Below are 16,864 nucleotides of genomic sequence, written 5' to 3' on the forward strand. Positions count from 1 at the left end.
CCTGACTTGTGGCTTGTAGATAGTGGACAGGCTTTGAGGAGTCAGGAGGTGAGTTACTCGTCGCACAATTCTTAGCCTCTGATCTCCTCTTGTAGCCACAGTATTTATCAGTCCAGTTCAGTTTCTGGTCAATGGTAACCCCCAGGATGTTGATAGTGGGGTATTCAGTGATGGTAATGCCATTGAACATCAAGGGGCGATGGTTGGATTCTCTCTTATTGGAGATGGTCATTCCCTGACACTTATGTGGCACGTATGTTACTTGCCACTTGTCAGCCCTAGCCTGGATATTGTCCAGGTCTTGCAGCATTTGGACATGGACTGCTTCAGTATCTGAAGAGTAGTGAATGTTGCTGAACATTGTGCAATCATCAGTGAACATCACCATTTCTGACCCTATGATGGAAGGAAGGTCATTGATGAAGCACCTGAAGATGGTTGGGCCTAGGACACTACTCTGAGGAACTCCTGCAGTGATGTCCTGAAGCTGAGATGACTGACCTCCAACAACCACAGCCATCTTCCTTTGTGCTAGGTATGACTCCAACCAGTGGAGTGTTTTCCCCGATTCCCATTGACTCCCGTTTTGCTAGGGCTCCTTGATGCCACATTTGTTCATATGCTGCCTTGATGTCAAGGGCAGTCACTCTTACCTCACCTCGGGAATTCAGCTCTTTTGTCCATGTTTGAACCAAGGCTGTAATGAGGTCAGGAGCTGAGTGACCCAGGCGGATCCCAAACTGCGCATCACTGAGCAAGTTATTGCTAAGCAAGTGCCACTTGATAGCACTGTTGATGACCCCTTCCATTACTTTACTGATGAGGGAGAGTAGACTGACCGGGCGGTAATTGGCTGGGTTGGATTTATCCTGCGTTTTGTGCACAGGACATAACTGGGCAATTTTCCACATAGCCGGGTAAATGCCAGTGTTGTAGCTGTATTGGAACAGCTTGGCTAGGGGCACGGCAAGTTCTGGAGCACAAGTCTTCAGTACTATTGCTGGAATATTGTCAGGGCCCATAGCCTTTACAGTATTCAGTGATTTCAGCTGCTTCTTGATATCATGTGGAGTGAAATCAAATTGGCTGAAGACTGGCATCTGTGATACTGGGGACCTCTGGAGGGGGCCGAGATGGATCTTCCACTCGGCACTTCTGGCTGAAGATTGTTGCAAATGCTTCGCCTTACCTTTTGCAATACCGTGCTGGGCTCCTCCATCATTGAGGATGGGGATATTTGTGGAACCTCCTCCTCCAGTGAGTTGTTTAATTGTCCACCATATTCACGACTGGATCTGGCAGGACTGCAGAGCTTAGATCTGATCCATTGGTTATGGGATCGCTTAGCTCTGCCTATCACTTGTTGCTTATGCTGTTTGGCACACAAGTAGTCCTATTTTATAGCTTCAGGTTGACACCTCATTTTTAGGTATACCTGGTGCTGCTCCTGGCATGCCCTCCTGTACTCTTCATTGAACCAGGGTTCATCCCCTGGCTTGATGGTAATCGTAGAGTGGAGGATATGCTGGGCCATGAGGTTACAGATTGTGTACGAGCACAATTCTGCTGCTGCTGATGGTCCACAGCGCCTCATGGATGCCCGGTCTTGAGTTGCTAGATCTGTTCGAAATCTACCCCATTTAGCACGGTGGTAATGCCACACAACATGATCGAGGGTATCCTCAATGTGAAGGCGGGACTTCGTCTCCACAAGGTCACTCCTACCGATACTGTGATGGACAGATGCATCTGGGGCAGGTTGGTGAGGATGAGGTAAAGTATGTTTTTCCCTCTTGTTGGTTCCCTCACCGCCTGCCGCAGACCCAGTCTAGCAGCTATGTCATTTAGGGCTTGGTCAGTAGTGGTGCTACCGAGCCACTCTTGGTGTTGGACAGTGAGGTCCCCAATTCTGCGCCCTTGTCACCCTCAGTGTTTCCTCCAAGTGGTGTTCAACATGAAGGAGCACTGATTCATCTGAGGGAGGGCGATAGGTGGCAATCAGCAGAAGGTTTCCTTGCCCATGATTGACCTGATGCCATAAGACTTCCTCCCAACTGTATACCACTGTGCTGCCACCTCTGCTGGGTCTTTCCTGCTGGTGGGACTGGACATATCCAGGGATGGTGATGGTGGAGTCTGGGACATTATCTGTCAGGTATGACTCCGTGAGGATGACAATGTCAGGCTGTTGTTTGACTAGCCTGTGAGACAGCTCTCCCAATTTTGTGATTGCCGTTGTCGTTTCTGGTGCCTAGATCAATGCCGGTTGGTCTGTCCAGTTTCATTCCTTTTTTGTGTCTTTGTAACGATTTGTCACAACTGAGTGGCTTGCGGCCTAACATTGCTGTGAGTCTGGAGTCACATGTACGCCAGACCAGGTAAGGACGACAGATTTCCTTCCCCAAAGGTACACCGTGAACCAGATGGGTTTTTACAAAAATCGACAATGGTTTCATGGTCATCATTGGACTTTTAATTCCAGATTTTTATATTGAATTCAAACTCCAGCATCTGTTGTGGCGGGATTCGAACCCGGGTCCCCAGAGCATTACCCTGAGCCTCTGGATTACTAGTTCAGTGACAATATCATTACGCCATCGCTTCCCCCTTAAAAATCATGCAGCTAGAGGGTGACAATATTGCATTACAAAATAATTTCAAAATAATAATTCCAGAGTATCACATTTACAAAAGTATCCAAGAGGTAGTGGCCCTTGGTTTCATAGTTTCTGATTTACTCAAATATAGATGGGTCGTGTGACAACGTTTGATCCAAAAAAGTATAGTAAGGAAAATTTGTAATTTCTTTAAAAGATCTCTGGAACCTGATTGTTTTTAAGAATGTTTGAAAAGGACTTTTAAGAGTTTACACCAATTGTAAAGGGATCAATTGTAATTTTCTTGGATAATAAAAAATGCTGGTCTGTGTGACCTGGTGACCCTTGACCTGGAAGCAGTACCAACAGGAAGTTGAGATACAAATGCTGTGTGGCCAGACCCAAAGGAGAGATACAAGCAGAGGAGTTGCAGACGCAAAGGAAGAGCAACCCATCAAATTCTTGAGGAGAAGAAGCAAATCACTCGGGAAGAAGTCAGTTTTTCTGTTTGCCTCCAAGAGCTTCGGTCCCCTTTTCTGCCAATGTGCGAGGTGGCTAAAAAAATGCCTGACACCTAGAAAGCTGTGTGAATAGACTGGAGACACTGGGTGTTTTCCCGGAAGTGGCCAAACTGAGAACCGTTGGCCTGTTGAAAAGGAACTCAGGAAAGCTACACCATCAAGAAGAACTGTCGGTGACCCAAGGGAGAGAGGATTTGTAGAAGTGTGCCCTGCTGATAACAGCTCGTACCTATGAAACTCAGGGAATGAAAGCTATTATCGGATGAGACTCCTGACCTACCCTATGTGAATAAGCAACAGCATATTAATGAACTGTTTAGCTACGTGATGCTATACATGCTGAAGGGGAATGCTTATGGTTGTGTAAAACATATCTTTGTTGTATCAACTATTTATTGTGAAATTTACCTTTTTATTTGAAGTTTCATTCGCCTGTTAATTCATGTTTAATTCATGTCGGTTCTGATTAGTGTTAGGGTAGAAGTTACAAAACATGAAATCTTGTTGGTAATTTCTTCTTTGGAGATCATTTGGTAAATTTGGTTCTTTTGGTTTAATAGTTTCCCCAATGAGGTTTGTAGTAGTAGTAGTAGCCATAAAGCCACCGACACAATCACAACAATCTGTATTTATATAACACTTAGTAAAACATCTCCAACATTTCACAGGAGTGGCTATCGGACATAATTTGACACTGAGCAACACAAGGAGATTTTAAGGCAGGTCACAAAAACTTCATTTTAAGGAGTATCTTAAAGAAGGAGAAAGAATTAGAGAGCCATGTAGGTTGAGGAAGGGAATTCCAGAATTTAAGGCCTTAGCAGATGAAGACATGGCTGCCAACAGTGGAAGAAAGAAAATCAGGGAGGTAGGAGGCCAGGAGGTGGAGTGCAGAGATCTGAGGGTTATAAGACTAGGGGAGTTAACAGATGTAGAGACAGTTGAGGTCATGGAAGGATTTGAAAATGAGGATGAGCATTTAAAAATTAGGCATTGCCAGATTGGAAACCAATGTAGGTCAGCAAACACAGGAATGATGAGTGAACAACACTTGAATTTGGAAACTGGCAGCAAAGTATTTTGTGATTTCGAGCTTACGGAGGTTGCAAGCTAGGAGGCCGGTCAGGGGAACATTGGAATAGTTGAAGTTGAGGTAACAAAGGTATTGATTGAGAATTTCAGCAGCAGATGAGCTGCATAAGGGGCGAGCACAGGCAGTGCTACAGAAGTGAATGTAGGCAGTCTTGATGATGGAAAGGATATGGGGTCGCCTTAGGGTAAAAAAGGTGCCAAGGTTGTGAACAGCTCTGAAGAAGAGTCATATGGACATGACGTTAACTCTATTTCTCTCTCCACAGATGCTGCCAGAGCTGCTGAGTTTTTCCAGCATTTTCTGCTTTTATTGCGAACAGCCCGGTTTATCTCAAACAGTGACCACGGAGAGGGATAGAGTTAGTGGCTAGGGAACGGAGTTTGTGGCAGGAATTGAAGACAATTATTGGTCTTCCCAGTATTTAGTTGGTGGAAATTTCTGCTCATTGGATAAGCAGCGTGACAAATCAGAGGTAGTGGAGCAGTCGAGAGTGGCAGTGGTGAAGAAGGGCTGGGTGTTACCGCATTAATGTGTATCCTGATGTGTTTTCAGACGTTGTTTCGGAGGAGCGGTATGTAGATAAGAAATGGGGGACCAAAGATAGATCACTGGGGCACTCCAGAACTAACGGTGCAAAAGTGGGAAGAGTAACTTGTACAAATATGTTTAGTTAAATTGCTCAATTTTAAAAAAACTACTTTCAGCCGTTTTAGCCCCCACCCACACCACCCAGTGCAGGTGGAATCTTTATAGTTGTGCCTAGCCAATTAACACTTTGTATAATGTAAGCCTTTAAATAAATATTAAGTTGAAGGTATTGAGTTAAAAATTTTGTCACTGAAGGAAAAACTGATCTGGAATGGGCTGTTTCTGACATGGCTTTGATGCTGAGTTCTGACACTGACTAGTATGGATCACCCAGTCCAAACCATGGAGTGGCAACTTGTTCAAGGTACAGGTGACTAAATACTTGGCTATGAGCAAAATCCTCAATGACAGCTTTAGCAAGAACTGCAAAACCATTGTGGGAAGCAAGAAAAATCTTCTTGAAATGCATGTGAATAACTAGAAAAGATCTCTGGAAGGATGAGAGAAGGTTAAGCAAAAGTAAGAAAACTTGTGTTTTAAATAGGTGGGAGATGGGCTGAAAATATGTTTGAATGATATAGGCAAGATTGAAGTTTTGGCAAAGGCAGAACAAAGTTAGTTGCCTCTTAAGCAATTTCGATAGCATGGATAAGTAATACAAATATATCCATCTTTCTATAATGTGTATAATATATTTGCCCAATGACAGTCATGTGGTACTTATTTCAGTAGATTTTCAAATTACAACGATCTGCAAACTTCTGTCTGTTTTAGACTATAGAACAGTGGTAAGGATCAGAACCTGCACTGTGCCCTGAACTACCACATTGTCCGACTGAAATTAAGAATTTTGTAGTCACAGAAGGAGTGCTCGACAAAGTCTCCCATTGCTTACTCACGTTTAAATCTTTAGTACACATCCAGATTACCATGGAAAATGACAATATGGTATTTATCAAATGGCTTGAACCTTTCTGCAACTGGTGGCAGTGTGTTGTATTGAGTACGACAATCCAAATTTAAGTTATTTAAAGTTTATCAGATGTTAACTTTTGAATAGGAGAGGCCTGTCTTTTAATTGGTGTGGTTGGTGGGGAAACGGGAGAAGGCCCTTGTACTTTGAGTGAAAGAGGGCATTGCCTGATGCCAGCCAACTGTACAAAATATCATTTTGTAAAGTAAAAAAGGGTTCTCAAAACTTTAAGAGACTACTCTTACTTTCTGGGAAAAATATGTGTTTCCAATTGCTATTCATCAGAGGCAAGAAGAAACTCCTCTTCGCTTCTCTCTGCTCATTTTTACTTATGTTCACTTCAGCTCCTTCTTACTCCATTTTTACCTTTCTCTCTCCCTTTCTTTCATCTATATGCCTTTGTATCTGTGATGTGTATGACTGATACCGCCAAGCCCAGAAACAAACTCACCAGAGATCCCCTAACCTATGCAGAAGGTGTGCAAAGATGAGCAGGTTTTTGAATATCTCAGCCAGGCGTCAAAAAATGGCTTGTTCAAATAAGTGAAAGTAATCCAGTCATATAGCATTTTTGACCAGAATCCTTATCATTGCCATTTGCTGCAAGCAGATACATACATAAAAAGATCTGGCCCTTGTGGTTCACAATGTTTTATTTTCCCTTCCTTCATTATGGCTATTAAACCTATAATGATAATAGTGTTGAGATATATTTGATCTTGATCTGTTTGCTTTTTAATAACCTTAAACTATTGTAACTTGATATTCTGTTCTGAGATTTGTATCTTCCTATGAATTATTTCAATATTTTCTTCTGCTTGCTCTTTATGCCACACTAATGAATTTTTATTTCCTCCAAAGAAAGTTGAAATGTCATTCTCTTGCCAGCATTAAGATGCTGCATAATCAGTAAACTATTGCTTTCCTGTCAGCACTAATGGTCTAATGTCTAATAAATGTATTAATGACTAAATATTACTAAAAGCATTTGTCATAGGAAATATATATAGTTTGATTTTGCTAATTGAGGAAATGCCTTTTCAGCGAGTGTTGGAATGCTGTTGACTGCTTCTCTTGGCTAACTTATAGCTTTGGCAGCTTTTTTTTTTGTGAATGCTCAAAGCCGCATGTTATTTCTAAGCAAGCCGACTCCTACAAATCATCTTCCTGCAGTATTCAAATATTGAGCATTCTTGATGTCTGAAACATGTTTTACTTCTATGAATCATAGCCACGCTACCATTTCTGGAATTGCAGAATTTTGACCAGGGTTGACCATCTGGACCCGAGAGACTACATATTTCGTAGCTCTTTTAAAATAGTCTCCTTTTTTTAAAAATGTGTTTGTCATCTCTTAAATGTCTTTTAAAAATAACAGGTCTCCCATTTAAGACTACATTGAAGAGGAATTTCTTCTGTCAGAGGGTCGTTCATCTGTGAAATTCTCTTCCCCAGAGAGCAATGGAGCAGAAGTCATTGAATATACTCAAGGCAGAGTTAGTTAGATTTTTGATTGACAAGGGAGTCGGGGATTATAGTGGACAGGCAGGAAATTGGAGTTGAGGCCACAATTAGATTAGCTATGATCGTATTGAATGATGGAGCAAGGTCGATGGGCCAAATGGCTTACTCCTGCTTCTCATGATCTTATGTCCCTATCTGAAATCGAGGATTTAACAGCAGTTACTCTTTGCATGCAAGTTTGTTGTTGTGTTCATTTGTACCAATACAATGTTCCTGCTAGGCAGGTTGCATAAATGTGCTTAATTTTGCTTTTCTATCTGCTTCAGCATTGTGGCTTTCAAAAATACTTTAATCATCAAATTGCTTTGCCTTGAATCGATAAAAGGGACTTTTGAACCTATTTTTGGGTCACTTTAGTGAAGACCCTACTTTTTTTTTTAAGAAAGGCATAATGTGTAGCCCAACAGTTTTGCTTCTTTAACCAAAATTGCGATGTTGAAAATGGGTCTGACTTGGCAACTGAATCTAAGCTGTTGATTTTAATAGGCCTGTCTAGTATGGTATTCTAACAGTGCAACACCAACTGTGACTGCTTACTTTGTTTTTTCCTATTAATTCTACTAATAATTGTTTTGTCTTGCTCCCTGAAGAATAACTGAATCCATCTGAAAGGTTTTGATCGCCTCAGCCTGTCAAAAGCCTGAAATTGTGGATTCAGGCCTTTGGCTGATGGCCATTCTTGTCTTTTGAGCAGATGTTAATGAATGCAAGTAAATGAACTATCTCAGCCCAATAAAAGTATAGCTTAACCAGCTATGGAATGAGCATGAATAAGTTTGATAGAAATTGGAAATTACTGCAAAGGATAGCATTTGTACAGTGCGGTGAAAAGGAGGTACACCTATTATATATTTAAATAGAAGAACCTTGTCTTCTCTGTCATGTTCGAAAGTTGTAAGTATTTGAAGATGTAAAACTTTGTTTTTCTCTGCCCACAGTGAAGAAGGTCGGTATAGGCACAGAGACTACTCATCCGATAAAGGCTATGATCGTGATTACCATCATCGGGACAAAGTTAGCAGGGAAAAAGAAGATCGGCACAAGGAACGCCGACACCGGGACAAAGAAGAAGGGGGGAGACACAAATCTTCTAGAAGGTAACAAAATTTAGCCACCAAATTGCTTCTTCCAGTGGACCTATATATATTTTTAATATTCTTTAAAATGCAGCTGCATAGTACTCCCATCCTGTAGCTGAGAATTCTGCTGCATCTGGGGATGAACAGACAAGAAAGGCACTAAAATATTTGCAGCCAAATATGGTGTTAAAATACTGATTAAAATCATGGTTTACTTTATTTTTATGCTGATCAAGGTGAAGGATGTTGGTGACATGGAACAAAATCCTTCCCACTTGATGGATTCCTGGGTTACAATACAGCCAGATGCAGTGTTAAGGTGCCCCTATTCTGAACCAACCTCAGTAGAGCAGTCTACTACAAAAGTATGCCTTTATTTTTCCACTTCTCACCACAACCATTCTGTTACTTTTGAGTGAAATTGCCAGTTTTTCAAAATTAACTTTATACAGCAGGTGCATTTTGACTAGGAACTAGATTGCCCATACTCAACTCATATAGAACTTTTTCAGCCAAAAGAGGTTCCTTTCATCCCATTATCAGATTTGGATTTGAATCCAGACCCCAACATTAAAAGGCCACAGCCTAACCCACTATACTGATTAATTCCTTTATAAAAGAAGAAATGGCAAAGGAAAGCACTGTGGTAAGAGCTTCCATGTACTGTGTATGTGAAAATTACAGGCAGTACACCAGTGAGCAGAAAGACCTGGGTAAATATGTGCATAGATCAATGAAAGTGGTAGGACAGGTGGAGAGAGCAGTTAATAAAGCATGTAGTATCCTGGGCTTTATTAATAGGGGCACAGAGTACAAGAGCAAGGAGGTTATGCTGAATTTTATAAGACACTTGTTAGACCTCAGCTGGAGTATTGTGTACAGTTCTGTGTGCCACATTATAGGAAGAATGTGAACACGTTGGAGAGAGTGCAGAAGAGGTTTACAAGAACGGTTCCAGGGATGAGAAACTTCAGTTACGAAGATAGATTGGAGAGGTTGGGACTGTTCTCCTTGGAGAGAAGAAGTCTAAGAGGAGATTTGATAGAGATGTTCAAAATCATGAGTGGGCTGGACAGAGTAGATAGGGAGAAGCTGTTCCTGCTCGTAAAAGGATCAAGAACGAGAGGGCACAGATTTAAAGTGATTTGCAAAAGAAGCTAATGTGACGTGAGAGAAAACCTATTCACACAAGTGGTTCGGGTCTGGAATGCACTGCCTGGAAGTGGTGGAGGCAGGTTCAATCGAGGCATTCAAGAGGGCATTAAATGATTGTTTCTATTCAAATTATGTGCAGGGGTACAGGGAAAAGGCAGGACAACGGCACATGGTCATAATGTTCATTTGGCGAGCCGGTGCAGACACGATGGGCTGAATGACCTCCTCCTGTACCGTTAAAATTCTGTGATTGTGTGATTTTCCAATTGCTTGTGGGCGGTGGGCTGCTGACTTTCGGCTTCAGTTTGGAAATTGCATTTCATTCAGCAATTACTGAGTTCGAACCATGCTCCAGAAAGTTCCAGCTCTGAATTCTTTTGTTGTCAAGTCGATTAACAATCTGAAATTTGTGGAGTTGAATTGGCATCCTGTCATCTCATAGTAAGTGTGATCTGTGTGAAAGGCATGATTTGAGCTATAAATACCTGCTACAGTAGATCACAGTGACAGTAATAATTTCTGTCCCATAGCAGCAGCAGACGGCGCCATGACAGTGAAGAGGTGGATGGCCACAAACGACACAAACACAAGAAATCTAAGCGAAGCAAGGAAGATAAAGAAACCAATGAGGAAGTTTCCCAGGAACCAGAGCCCAGTGAAGCTGCTAGCAGTAATTAGATCTCTGGATCCTTACCTGTTGGCTTATATTGCTGATAAAGGGAAGGAAAATGTTGGAAATGCTTGAAAATCATTCAGGTGATGGTAACCTACTAAACTGAATTTCTGCAGAAATCAGAAATTCAGAATTATTTCAAAAGACTGTTGGAAGTATGTGGTGCTTTTAAGCATCTATTATGTTATTAAAACATAATTACAATGTTTGTATTAGTTTATTGAAGATTAATAAAATTTGTTTTTTTTTGTTTAAAAATGGATGTTTTACTTTTAACAATTGTTTATTAGCGATTTAGCATTCCTGAAGATTCTATGCAGGATACATCAATTTTACTCTGCCATTTGCTAAGCAAGTTTGTTGCTTATCCATGTTGCACTCTTATTTCCTCCTGACATCCTGGTGGGTTTGTGTCCAGCTATAAAAGTAATGATACATTTTGTTCCACAGGTTTCTGCACCACTTCTAGAATTACTATAATTGATATTTTTATTTAATGCATGCTGACTAAGGGAATATGAAGATATTTCACTTGGTATTGAGGGCAACACTTCAGTATACATCTGAAATCTCCCTGGCTTAATGCATTTAGAGGTACAAATCATGTAACAAATTTTACCTATACTGTAAAATATTGGCAGTAAGAATCATTAGTAAATAAGTACGAGTAAATATCATAACGTATTTCCTGAATGTACAACAAACTGATATGGCCACTATATTTGCAATTTAGGTAGAGTAGGGAAAAATACCATGTCAAGGATACTTGAAGAATATTTACCATGAAATTTTCCAGTCTTACAATTAATCATCTAGAAGATTCTTTATTTAAGAGGCCCTAAGATTTACTGTAGCCATAAGCCATTCTTGCACAAATTATTTTTGTAAAATAAAAAACTTGCTCCTCATTGTTCATTGACACCTAGTTCTACTGGAAGTTTATGCTATGACATTTTGTTAAACAACAGTTACTGAGAATCCATTCACCAGCAAAACTTAAGTTTATTATAATCTGAAATGCACTAGTGAGCATGTCAGTCCCATCCAGCAGTTTAAAGTTGCACATTCTGAGGTGCATTGATGCATTTTTGAGTTTTATAATCATTTTTTGAAATATCCAACCCCTTTGAGTTCTTAAACTAATGCAGACTTTTTCTTCAGAAAATATATCATTTAAAAATCAAGGGAACTCCACAGAACTCTAAGCAAAGTTTTATAACTTAGGAATTACATTGCCATTTCAATATCATTGCCTTGATCCTGAGTCAGTAGCCTTGACTTGTTTCTTTTCGTGACAACAAAGTTGCTGTAATCTAGTCTAGAGACGGCTGCCAGGCCAGGATGCCACAGTGAGCATAACTTTTCCCCTTGCTTCCTTGAGCATCTTCACCAGACAGGGATGACTAATCCCTGAGGTACTCCTTCCATTGACAGCCAAAATCATATCTCCACACCTGCAATAACAAGACAGCATAGGTTTACACAATGGCTCTTAGTTGAATGAAATTTAATATTAACCAACTTTACTCAGTCATAAACCAGCAATTTAGTTGTGATGGTCTACTGTTGGCAACCAATGTTTCCAGTTCTGGTATGGAGGTACATTTTGTAGGCTATCAAATGAGGTGGTTCTACCACAAAGTAAACATGTAAAGAAGGTACTCAGTAGAGCGCATATCTCCAATACTGTATTAACTCATTGTACAATTGTGCAGTTCTTCCTGGAGACTTTTCCCTGTCTAGCTGATGCTCTAACTACAAAGCTGAAAAAATAGATCCTTTATTAAGAGCTTTCCATCTCACTGAAGAGGCTTCAGGTCAATCTGTATCCAACAAGCTGCTCTGAAAACTCTGCTCACATTTTGACAGCTGTGACAAATTCCACCACAGCAGCTGAGATGATCCACAACATTCTAAAACAATCAGCATTGAAGTAAAACAATTCACAACATCCTTGCCCTAAATTCCAATGTTAGTGTAACCTTTAAAAAGTTCCAGTATCCAGATTTGCGTCTTGCCAACAATTAATCAGTCCTTCCTTGGGCTATACCCTAACTACAAACCGAGTGTTGTTGAAATCCATCCATAGATTTTGAGACATATTGTTTACAGACTAACAAACGGGAAAAACATTACCTCTGCCCATCTTCCGTGGCAGAGGTAACAAAGCAGTGTTGAGATTCTGTCTATGGATCTACATGCTACTCCGTACCTGTTGTCTTCCAGTTCAGAAGTTTCTCCTAATTATTCTTTTTAAAAAAAAACAAGAGAATACATTGAATTTCTACAGTAATTATTCAGGTTATTTGGGTTTAAGCATAGTTATAGTTTCTGTGATGTGAAGCAACACTTGTGTACAGTTTGAATGTTGCCAAAATGGGGGTGTAAATGATGATTAAAATTAGAACTGCTATCAGGCATTGCAACTGCTGACGAGCACTTTTCAGTAGGAATGAAACCTGTAAACTGGGTGCTGTTAAGCACAGTTATGAGTTTAATTGGGATTTCCCTGGGTTAGACCTAATTTTTAAATACAATTTTAACATTTCCTTCCATTAAAAGCAAGTGTCCCACATTTTTCAGGAATATGCCCCAAGTTTAAGATTGTGAAAAGGATTAGCTTTGTGAATTTTGGTTTATTGTAACAAAGTGCAAATATTGTAGAGTTTAAAATTGAGTTAAGTGGTAAATTAGATAGAACTTTTCCTTCCAAATGGCCACTGTGAAATAAATTAGAAGATAATCCAATTGAGGCAGACTGATAAACAGACTCTTCCAGTTCTAAAAATTTTTGTTAACAGAAGTATAGTTGATCGGCAAGTGAGGTGAAATTATAAGCAACCTTTTTTTCTTAAACTTGATATGGACTTGTAGTTTTGTAAAATAATTGACCAGAGTAATTTATTCAACTATAAAGTTGTACTTTTATTTACATATGGAATTATTTTTGCTACATTCTTTTGTAGGATTAATTAAATATTCTACATTTTGTTTGTTTTGAAGCTCTGGTATGTTTTTAGAAACAATTTTGTTAGAAACTGTGTGCCTATTTTTATACACCACACCTAATTTATTTTTCTTTTCCTTGCACTAAAGTCAATGAAGCAGAAAATCAGATAGGGTGTATATTGGGTGAGTGATTCGCTACTGCCCATTTTACACCATCATCCAAAGTCTAATTAACCCCAGAAAGCATGGGTTCCAACCCCACTCCATGACTTGCCAGGGTAATCTAGACTGATACTTCAGCACTGCTCAATTTGTCTTGGGTATCATCTTTAAGCTAAGATGTTAAACCAAGGCTATTTATTCAGGTGGACATAAGATCCCATGGCACTATTGGAAGAGAAAAGAATTTCTCCTGGTGTCATTATCAATATTCAGCTGTCTCCCAGAATTACCAAACACAGATTATCTGATCTCAATATCTGTCTCATTGCTATTTGTGGGGCCTTGCTGTGTGTAAATTGACTCCTATGTTTGCCTACATAACTTCAAATTAATAAATTGGCTTTGAAACACTTTTGGAACGTCCTGCAAATGTGAAAGGTGTTAATTTATTTATTTTTGTCTGGCGGAACTCAACATTATCCAACCAAGAGGACTATCAGGTGATATCTCCACTTTCGCTTTTTCCTCATCTAAAATCTAAAACTGCATTACACTAGATCTGTGCAGAAAACTCAACTAGAACACAAGAATTAGGAGTAGGAAATTCTGCTCCTTGAGCCTGCAATGCCATTTGATAGGATCATGGCTGACCTGATTGTGACCTTAACTCCACTTTCCTGTCAGCCCCCCCATAACCCTAGACTCTCGTCGATCAAAAATGTGTCTAACTTTGGCTTGAATATATTCAATGTTCACAATGGAGAAAGACGATGTCGGTGTAGAGATCAGGGAAGGGGATTGTGATATACTTGAACCAATTAGCATTGGAGTTGGTGTTAGCAGTTTTAGTGGGCTTAAAAGTGGATAAATCCCCAGGCCCAGATGAGATGTATCCCAGGCTGCTATGTGAGGCAAGGGAGGAGATTTCAGGGGCTCTGGCACTAGTTTTCAAATCCTCTCTGGCCACAGGAGAGGTGCAGAGGACTGGAGGACAGCAAATGTGGTACCATTATTCAAGAAGGGTAGGGATAAACCAGGTAATTACAGGCCAGCGAGTCTAACATCAGTGGTAGGGAAGCTACTGGAAAAAATTCTGAGGGACAGGATTAATCTCCACTTGGAGAGGCAGGGATTAATCAGGGATAGCATAGCTTTGTCAGGAAGAGATTGTGCCTAACAAGCTTGATTGAATTTTTCGAGGAGGTGACTAGTTGTGTAGATGAGGGTAGTGCAGTTGATGTAGTCTACATGGACTTCAGTAAGGCTTTTGACAAGGTCCCACATGGGAGAATGGTCAAGAAGGTAAAAGCCCATGGGATCCAGCGCAATTTGGCAAATTAGATCCAAAATTGGCTTAGTGGCAAGAGGCAGAGGGTGAAGGTCGAAAGTTGTTTTTGTGATTGGAAGCCTGTTACGAGTGGTGTACCGCAGGGATTGGTGCTGGGACCCTTGCTGTTTGTAGTGTAGATTAATGAATTAGATGTGAATATAGGAAGTAAGATCAGTAAGTTCACAGATGACACAAAAATTGGTGGTGTCGTAAATGGTGAAGAGGAAAGCCTTAGATTACAGGACAATATAGATGGGTTGGTAAAATGGGCAGAGCAGTGGCAAATGGAATTTAATCCCGAGAAGTGTGAGGTGATGCATTTTGGGAGGACTAACACGGCAAGGGAATACACGACGAATGGTAGAACCCTAGGAAGTAAAGAGGATCAAAGGGACCTTGGTGTGCATGTCCATAGATCCCTGAAGGCAGCAGCACAGGTAGATAAGGTGGTTAAGAATATGGGATACTTGCCTTTATTAGCCAAGGCACAGAATATAAGAGCAGGGAGGTTATGTTGGAGCTGTATAAAACGCTAGTTGGGCCACAGCTGGAGTACTGTGTGCAGTCCTGGTTACCACACTATAGGAAAGATCTGATTGCACTGGAAAGAGTGCAGAGGAGATTCACCAAGATGTTAAAAACAAAGCTAAAAGCTACTGCGGATGCTGGAAATCCAAAACAAAAACAGAATTACCTGGAAAAACTCAGCAGGTCTGGCAGCATCGGTGGAGAAGAAATCAGTTAACGTTTCGAGTCTTCATGACCCTTCGGCAGAACTGAGTATAGTTAGGAGAAAGGTGAAATATAAGCTGGTCTAAGGTGGGGGGGGCGGGGGGAGAGAGAAGTTGAGGGTGGGATGATTGTGGAGATAAGCAAGCAGTGATAGGAGCAGATAATCAAAAGACGTCACAGACAAAAGGATCAAAGCGGTGTTGAAGGTGGTGATATTGTAGCCAAGATGTTGCCTGGGCTGGAGCGTTTCACCTATGAAGAGAGACTGGATAGGCTAGGGTTGTTTTCCCTAGAGCAGAAAAGGCTGAGGGAGGATCTGATAGAGGTATACAAAGTTATGAGGGGCAAAGATAGGGTAGATGGGAAGAAACTTTTCCCCTTAGCGGAGGTGTCAATAACTAAGGGGCATAGATTTAAGGTAAGGGGCAGGAGGTTTAGAGGGGACTTGAGGAAATATTTTTTCACTGAGGGTGGTTGGAATCTAGAACACACTGCCTGAGGGGGTGGTAGAGGCATGAACCCTCACTACATTTAAGGAGTATTTAGATGAGCACTTGAAACGTCATAGCATACATGGCTATGGCCAAGTGCTGGAAAATGGGATTAGAATGGATAGGTGCTTGATGGCCGGCACGGACACGATGGCCTGAAGGGCCTGTTTCTGTGCTATCTACCTCTTTGACCCACTGCTCTCTGGGGGAGAGAGTTCCACAGATTAACGACTCAGAAAAAATTCTCCTCATCTCAATCTTGAACTCGGGGGGACAGTTTAAAAGTTAGGGGTCTCCCGTTTTAGACTCTCATAAGGGGAAACTTCCTCTCGGCTTCCAACCTGTCAAGTGCCTCAGAATCTTATACGTTTCAATAATATTGTCTCTCGTTCTTCCCAATGAGTGGAGGCCCAACCTGTTCAGCCTCTCCTTGTAAACTAACCCCTTCATCCTAGGAATCAGTCAAGCGAATCTTCTATGAACTGCTTCTAATGCAATTATTTCCTTTCTTTAGTAAGGAAACCATAACTGTACACAGTACTTCGGCTGCAGTCTCACTAAGGCCCTCCACAATTGTAGCAATGCTTCCCTACTTTAATAGTCAACCTTCCCCTTACAATAAATCCCAAGATTTCATTTCCCTTCTAAATCACTTGCTGTACCTGCATACTAGCTTTTTGTGATTCATGTATCAGGTCACCCAGATCCCTCTGTACTATAGAGTTCTGCAATCTCCTGCTTTTCTATTCTTCCTGCCAATGTGGACAAGTTCACATTTTCCCACATTATACTCTACCATATTTTTGCCTCACTTAACCTATCTAAATCCTTTTGTAGGCTCTTTGTCCTCTTGACTTCCTTTCCTACCTATCTTTCTGTCATCAAATTTAGCCACTTATCAATGACTTGGATGAAGGGATTGAATGTTAAGTAGTTAAGGCCTCAGCACTGATTCCTGTAGAACTCCACTGGTTATAGCTTGACAACCTGAAAATGA

General features: G+C 40.8%; 2 protein-coding genes across 9 annotated transcripts in view; one reads left to right on the forward strand and one right to left on the reverse strand.

Moving 5' to 3' along the window:
• fip1l1a (FIP1 like 1a (S. cerevisiae)) overlaps positions 1–10,461 on the forward strand; it is a 97,819-nt gene extending 87,358 nt beyond the window's left edge. For 4 of the 7 annotated variants that reach the window (XM_078547868.1, XM_078547876.1, XM_078547888.1 and 1 more), the window contains exons 15-16: positions 8,235–8,393; positions 10,061–10,461. In XM_078547868.1, the coding sequence (XP_078403994.1) occupies positions 8,235–8,393; positions 10,061–10,208 (307 nt within the window). In that variant the 3' untranslated portion in view covers positions 10,209–10,461. The remainder of the gene's footprint in view (positions 1–8,234; positions 8,394–10,060) is intronic. The other 3 variants (XM_078547882.1, XM_078547899.1, XM_078547903.1) reach the window with 1 other exon arrangement.
• Positions 10,462–10,666: 205 nt separating this feature from the next.
• The window catches only part of lnx1 (ligand of numb-protein X 1), a 268,850-nt gene continuing 262,652 nt past the window's right edge, over positions 10,667–16,864 (reverse strand). For both annotated transcript variants that reach the window (XM_078547852.1, XM_078547860.1), the window contains exon 11: positions 10,667–11,657. In XM_078547852.1, the coding sequence (XP_078403978.1) occupies positions 11,522–11,657 (136 nt within the window). In that variant the 3' untranslated portion in view covers positions 10,667–11,521. The remainder of the gene's footprint in view (positions 11,658–16,864) is intronic.

The sequence above is a fragment of the Cetorhinus maximus genome, chromosome 1 (genome assembly GCF_964194155.1).
Source record: "Cetorhinus maximus chromosome 1, sCetMax3.hap1.1, whole genome shotgun sequence".
Taxonomy (NCBI): Eukaryota; Metazoa; Chordata; class Chondrichthyes; order Lamniformes; family Cetorhinidae; genus Cetorhinus; species Cetorhinus maximus.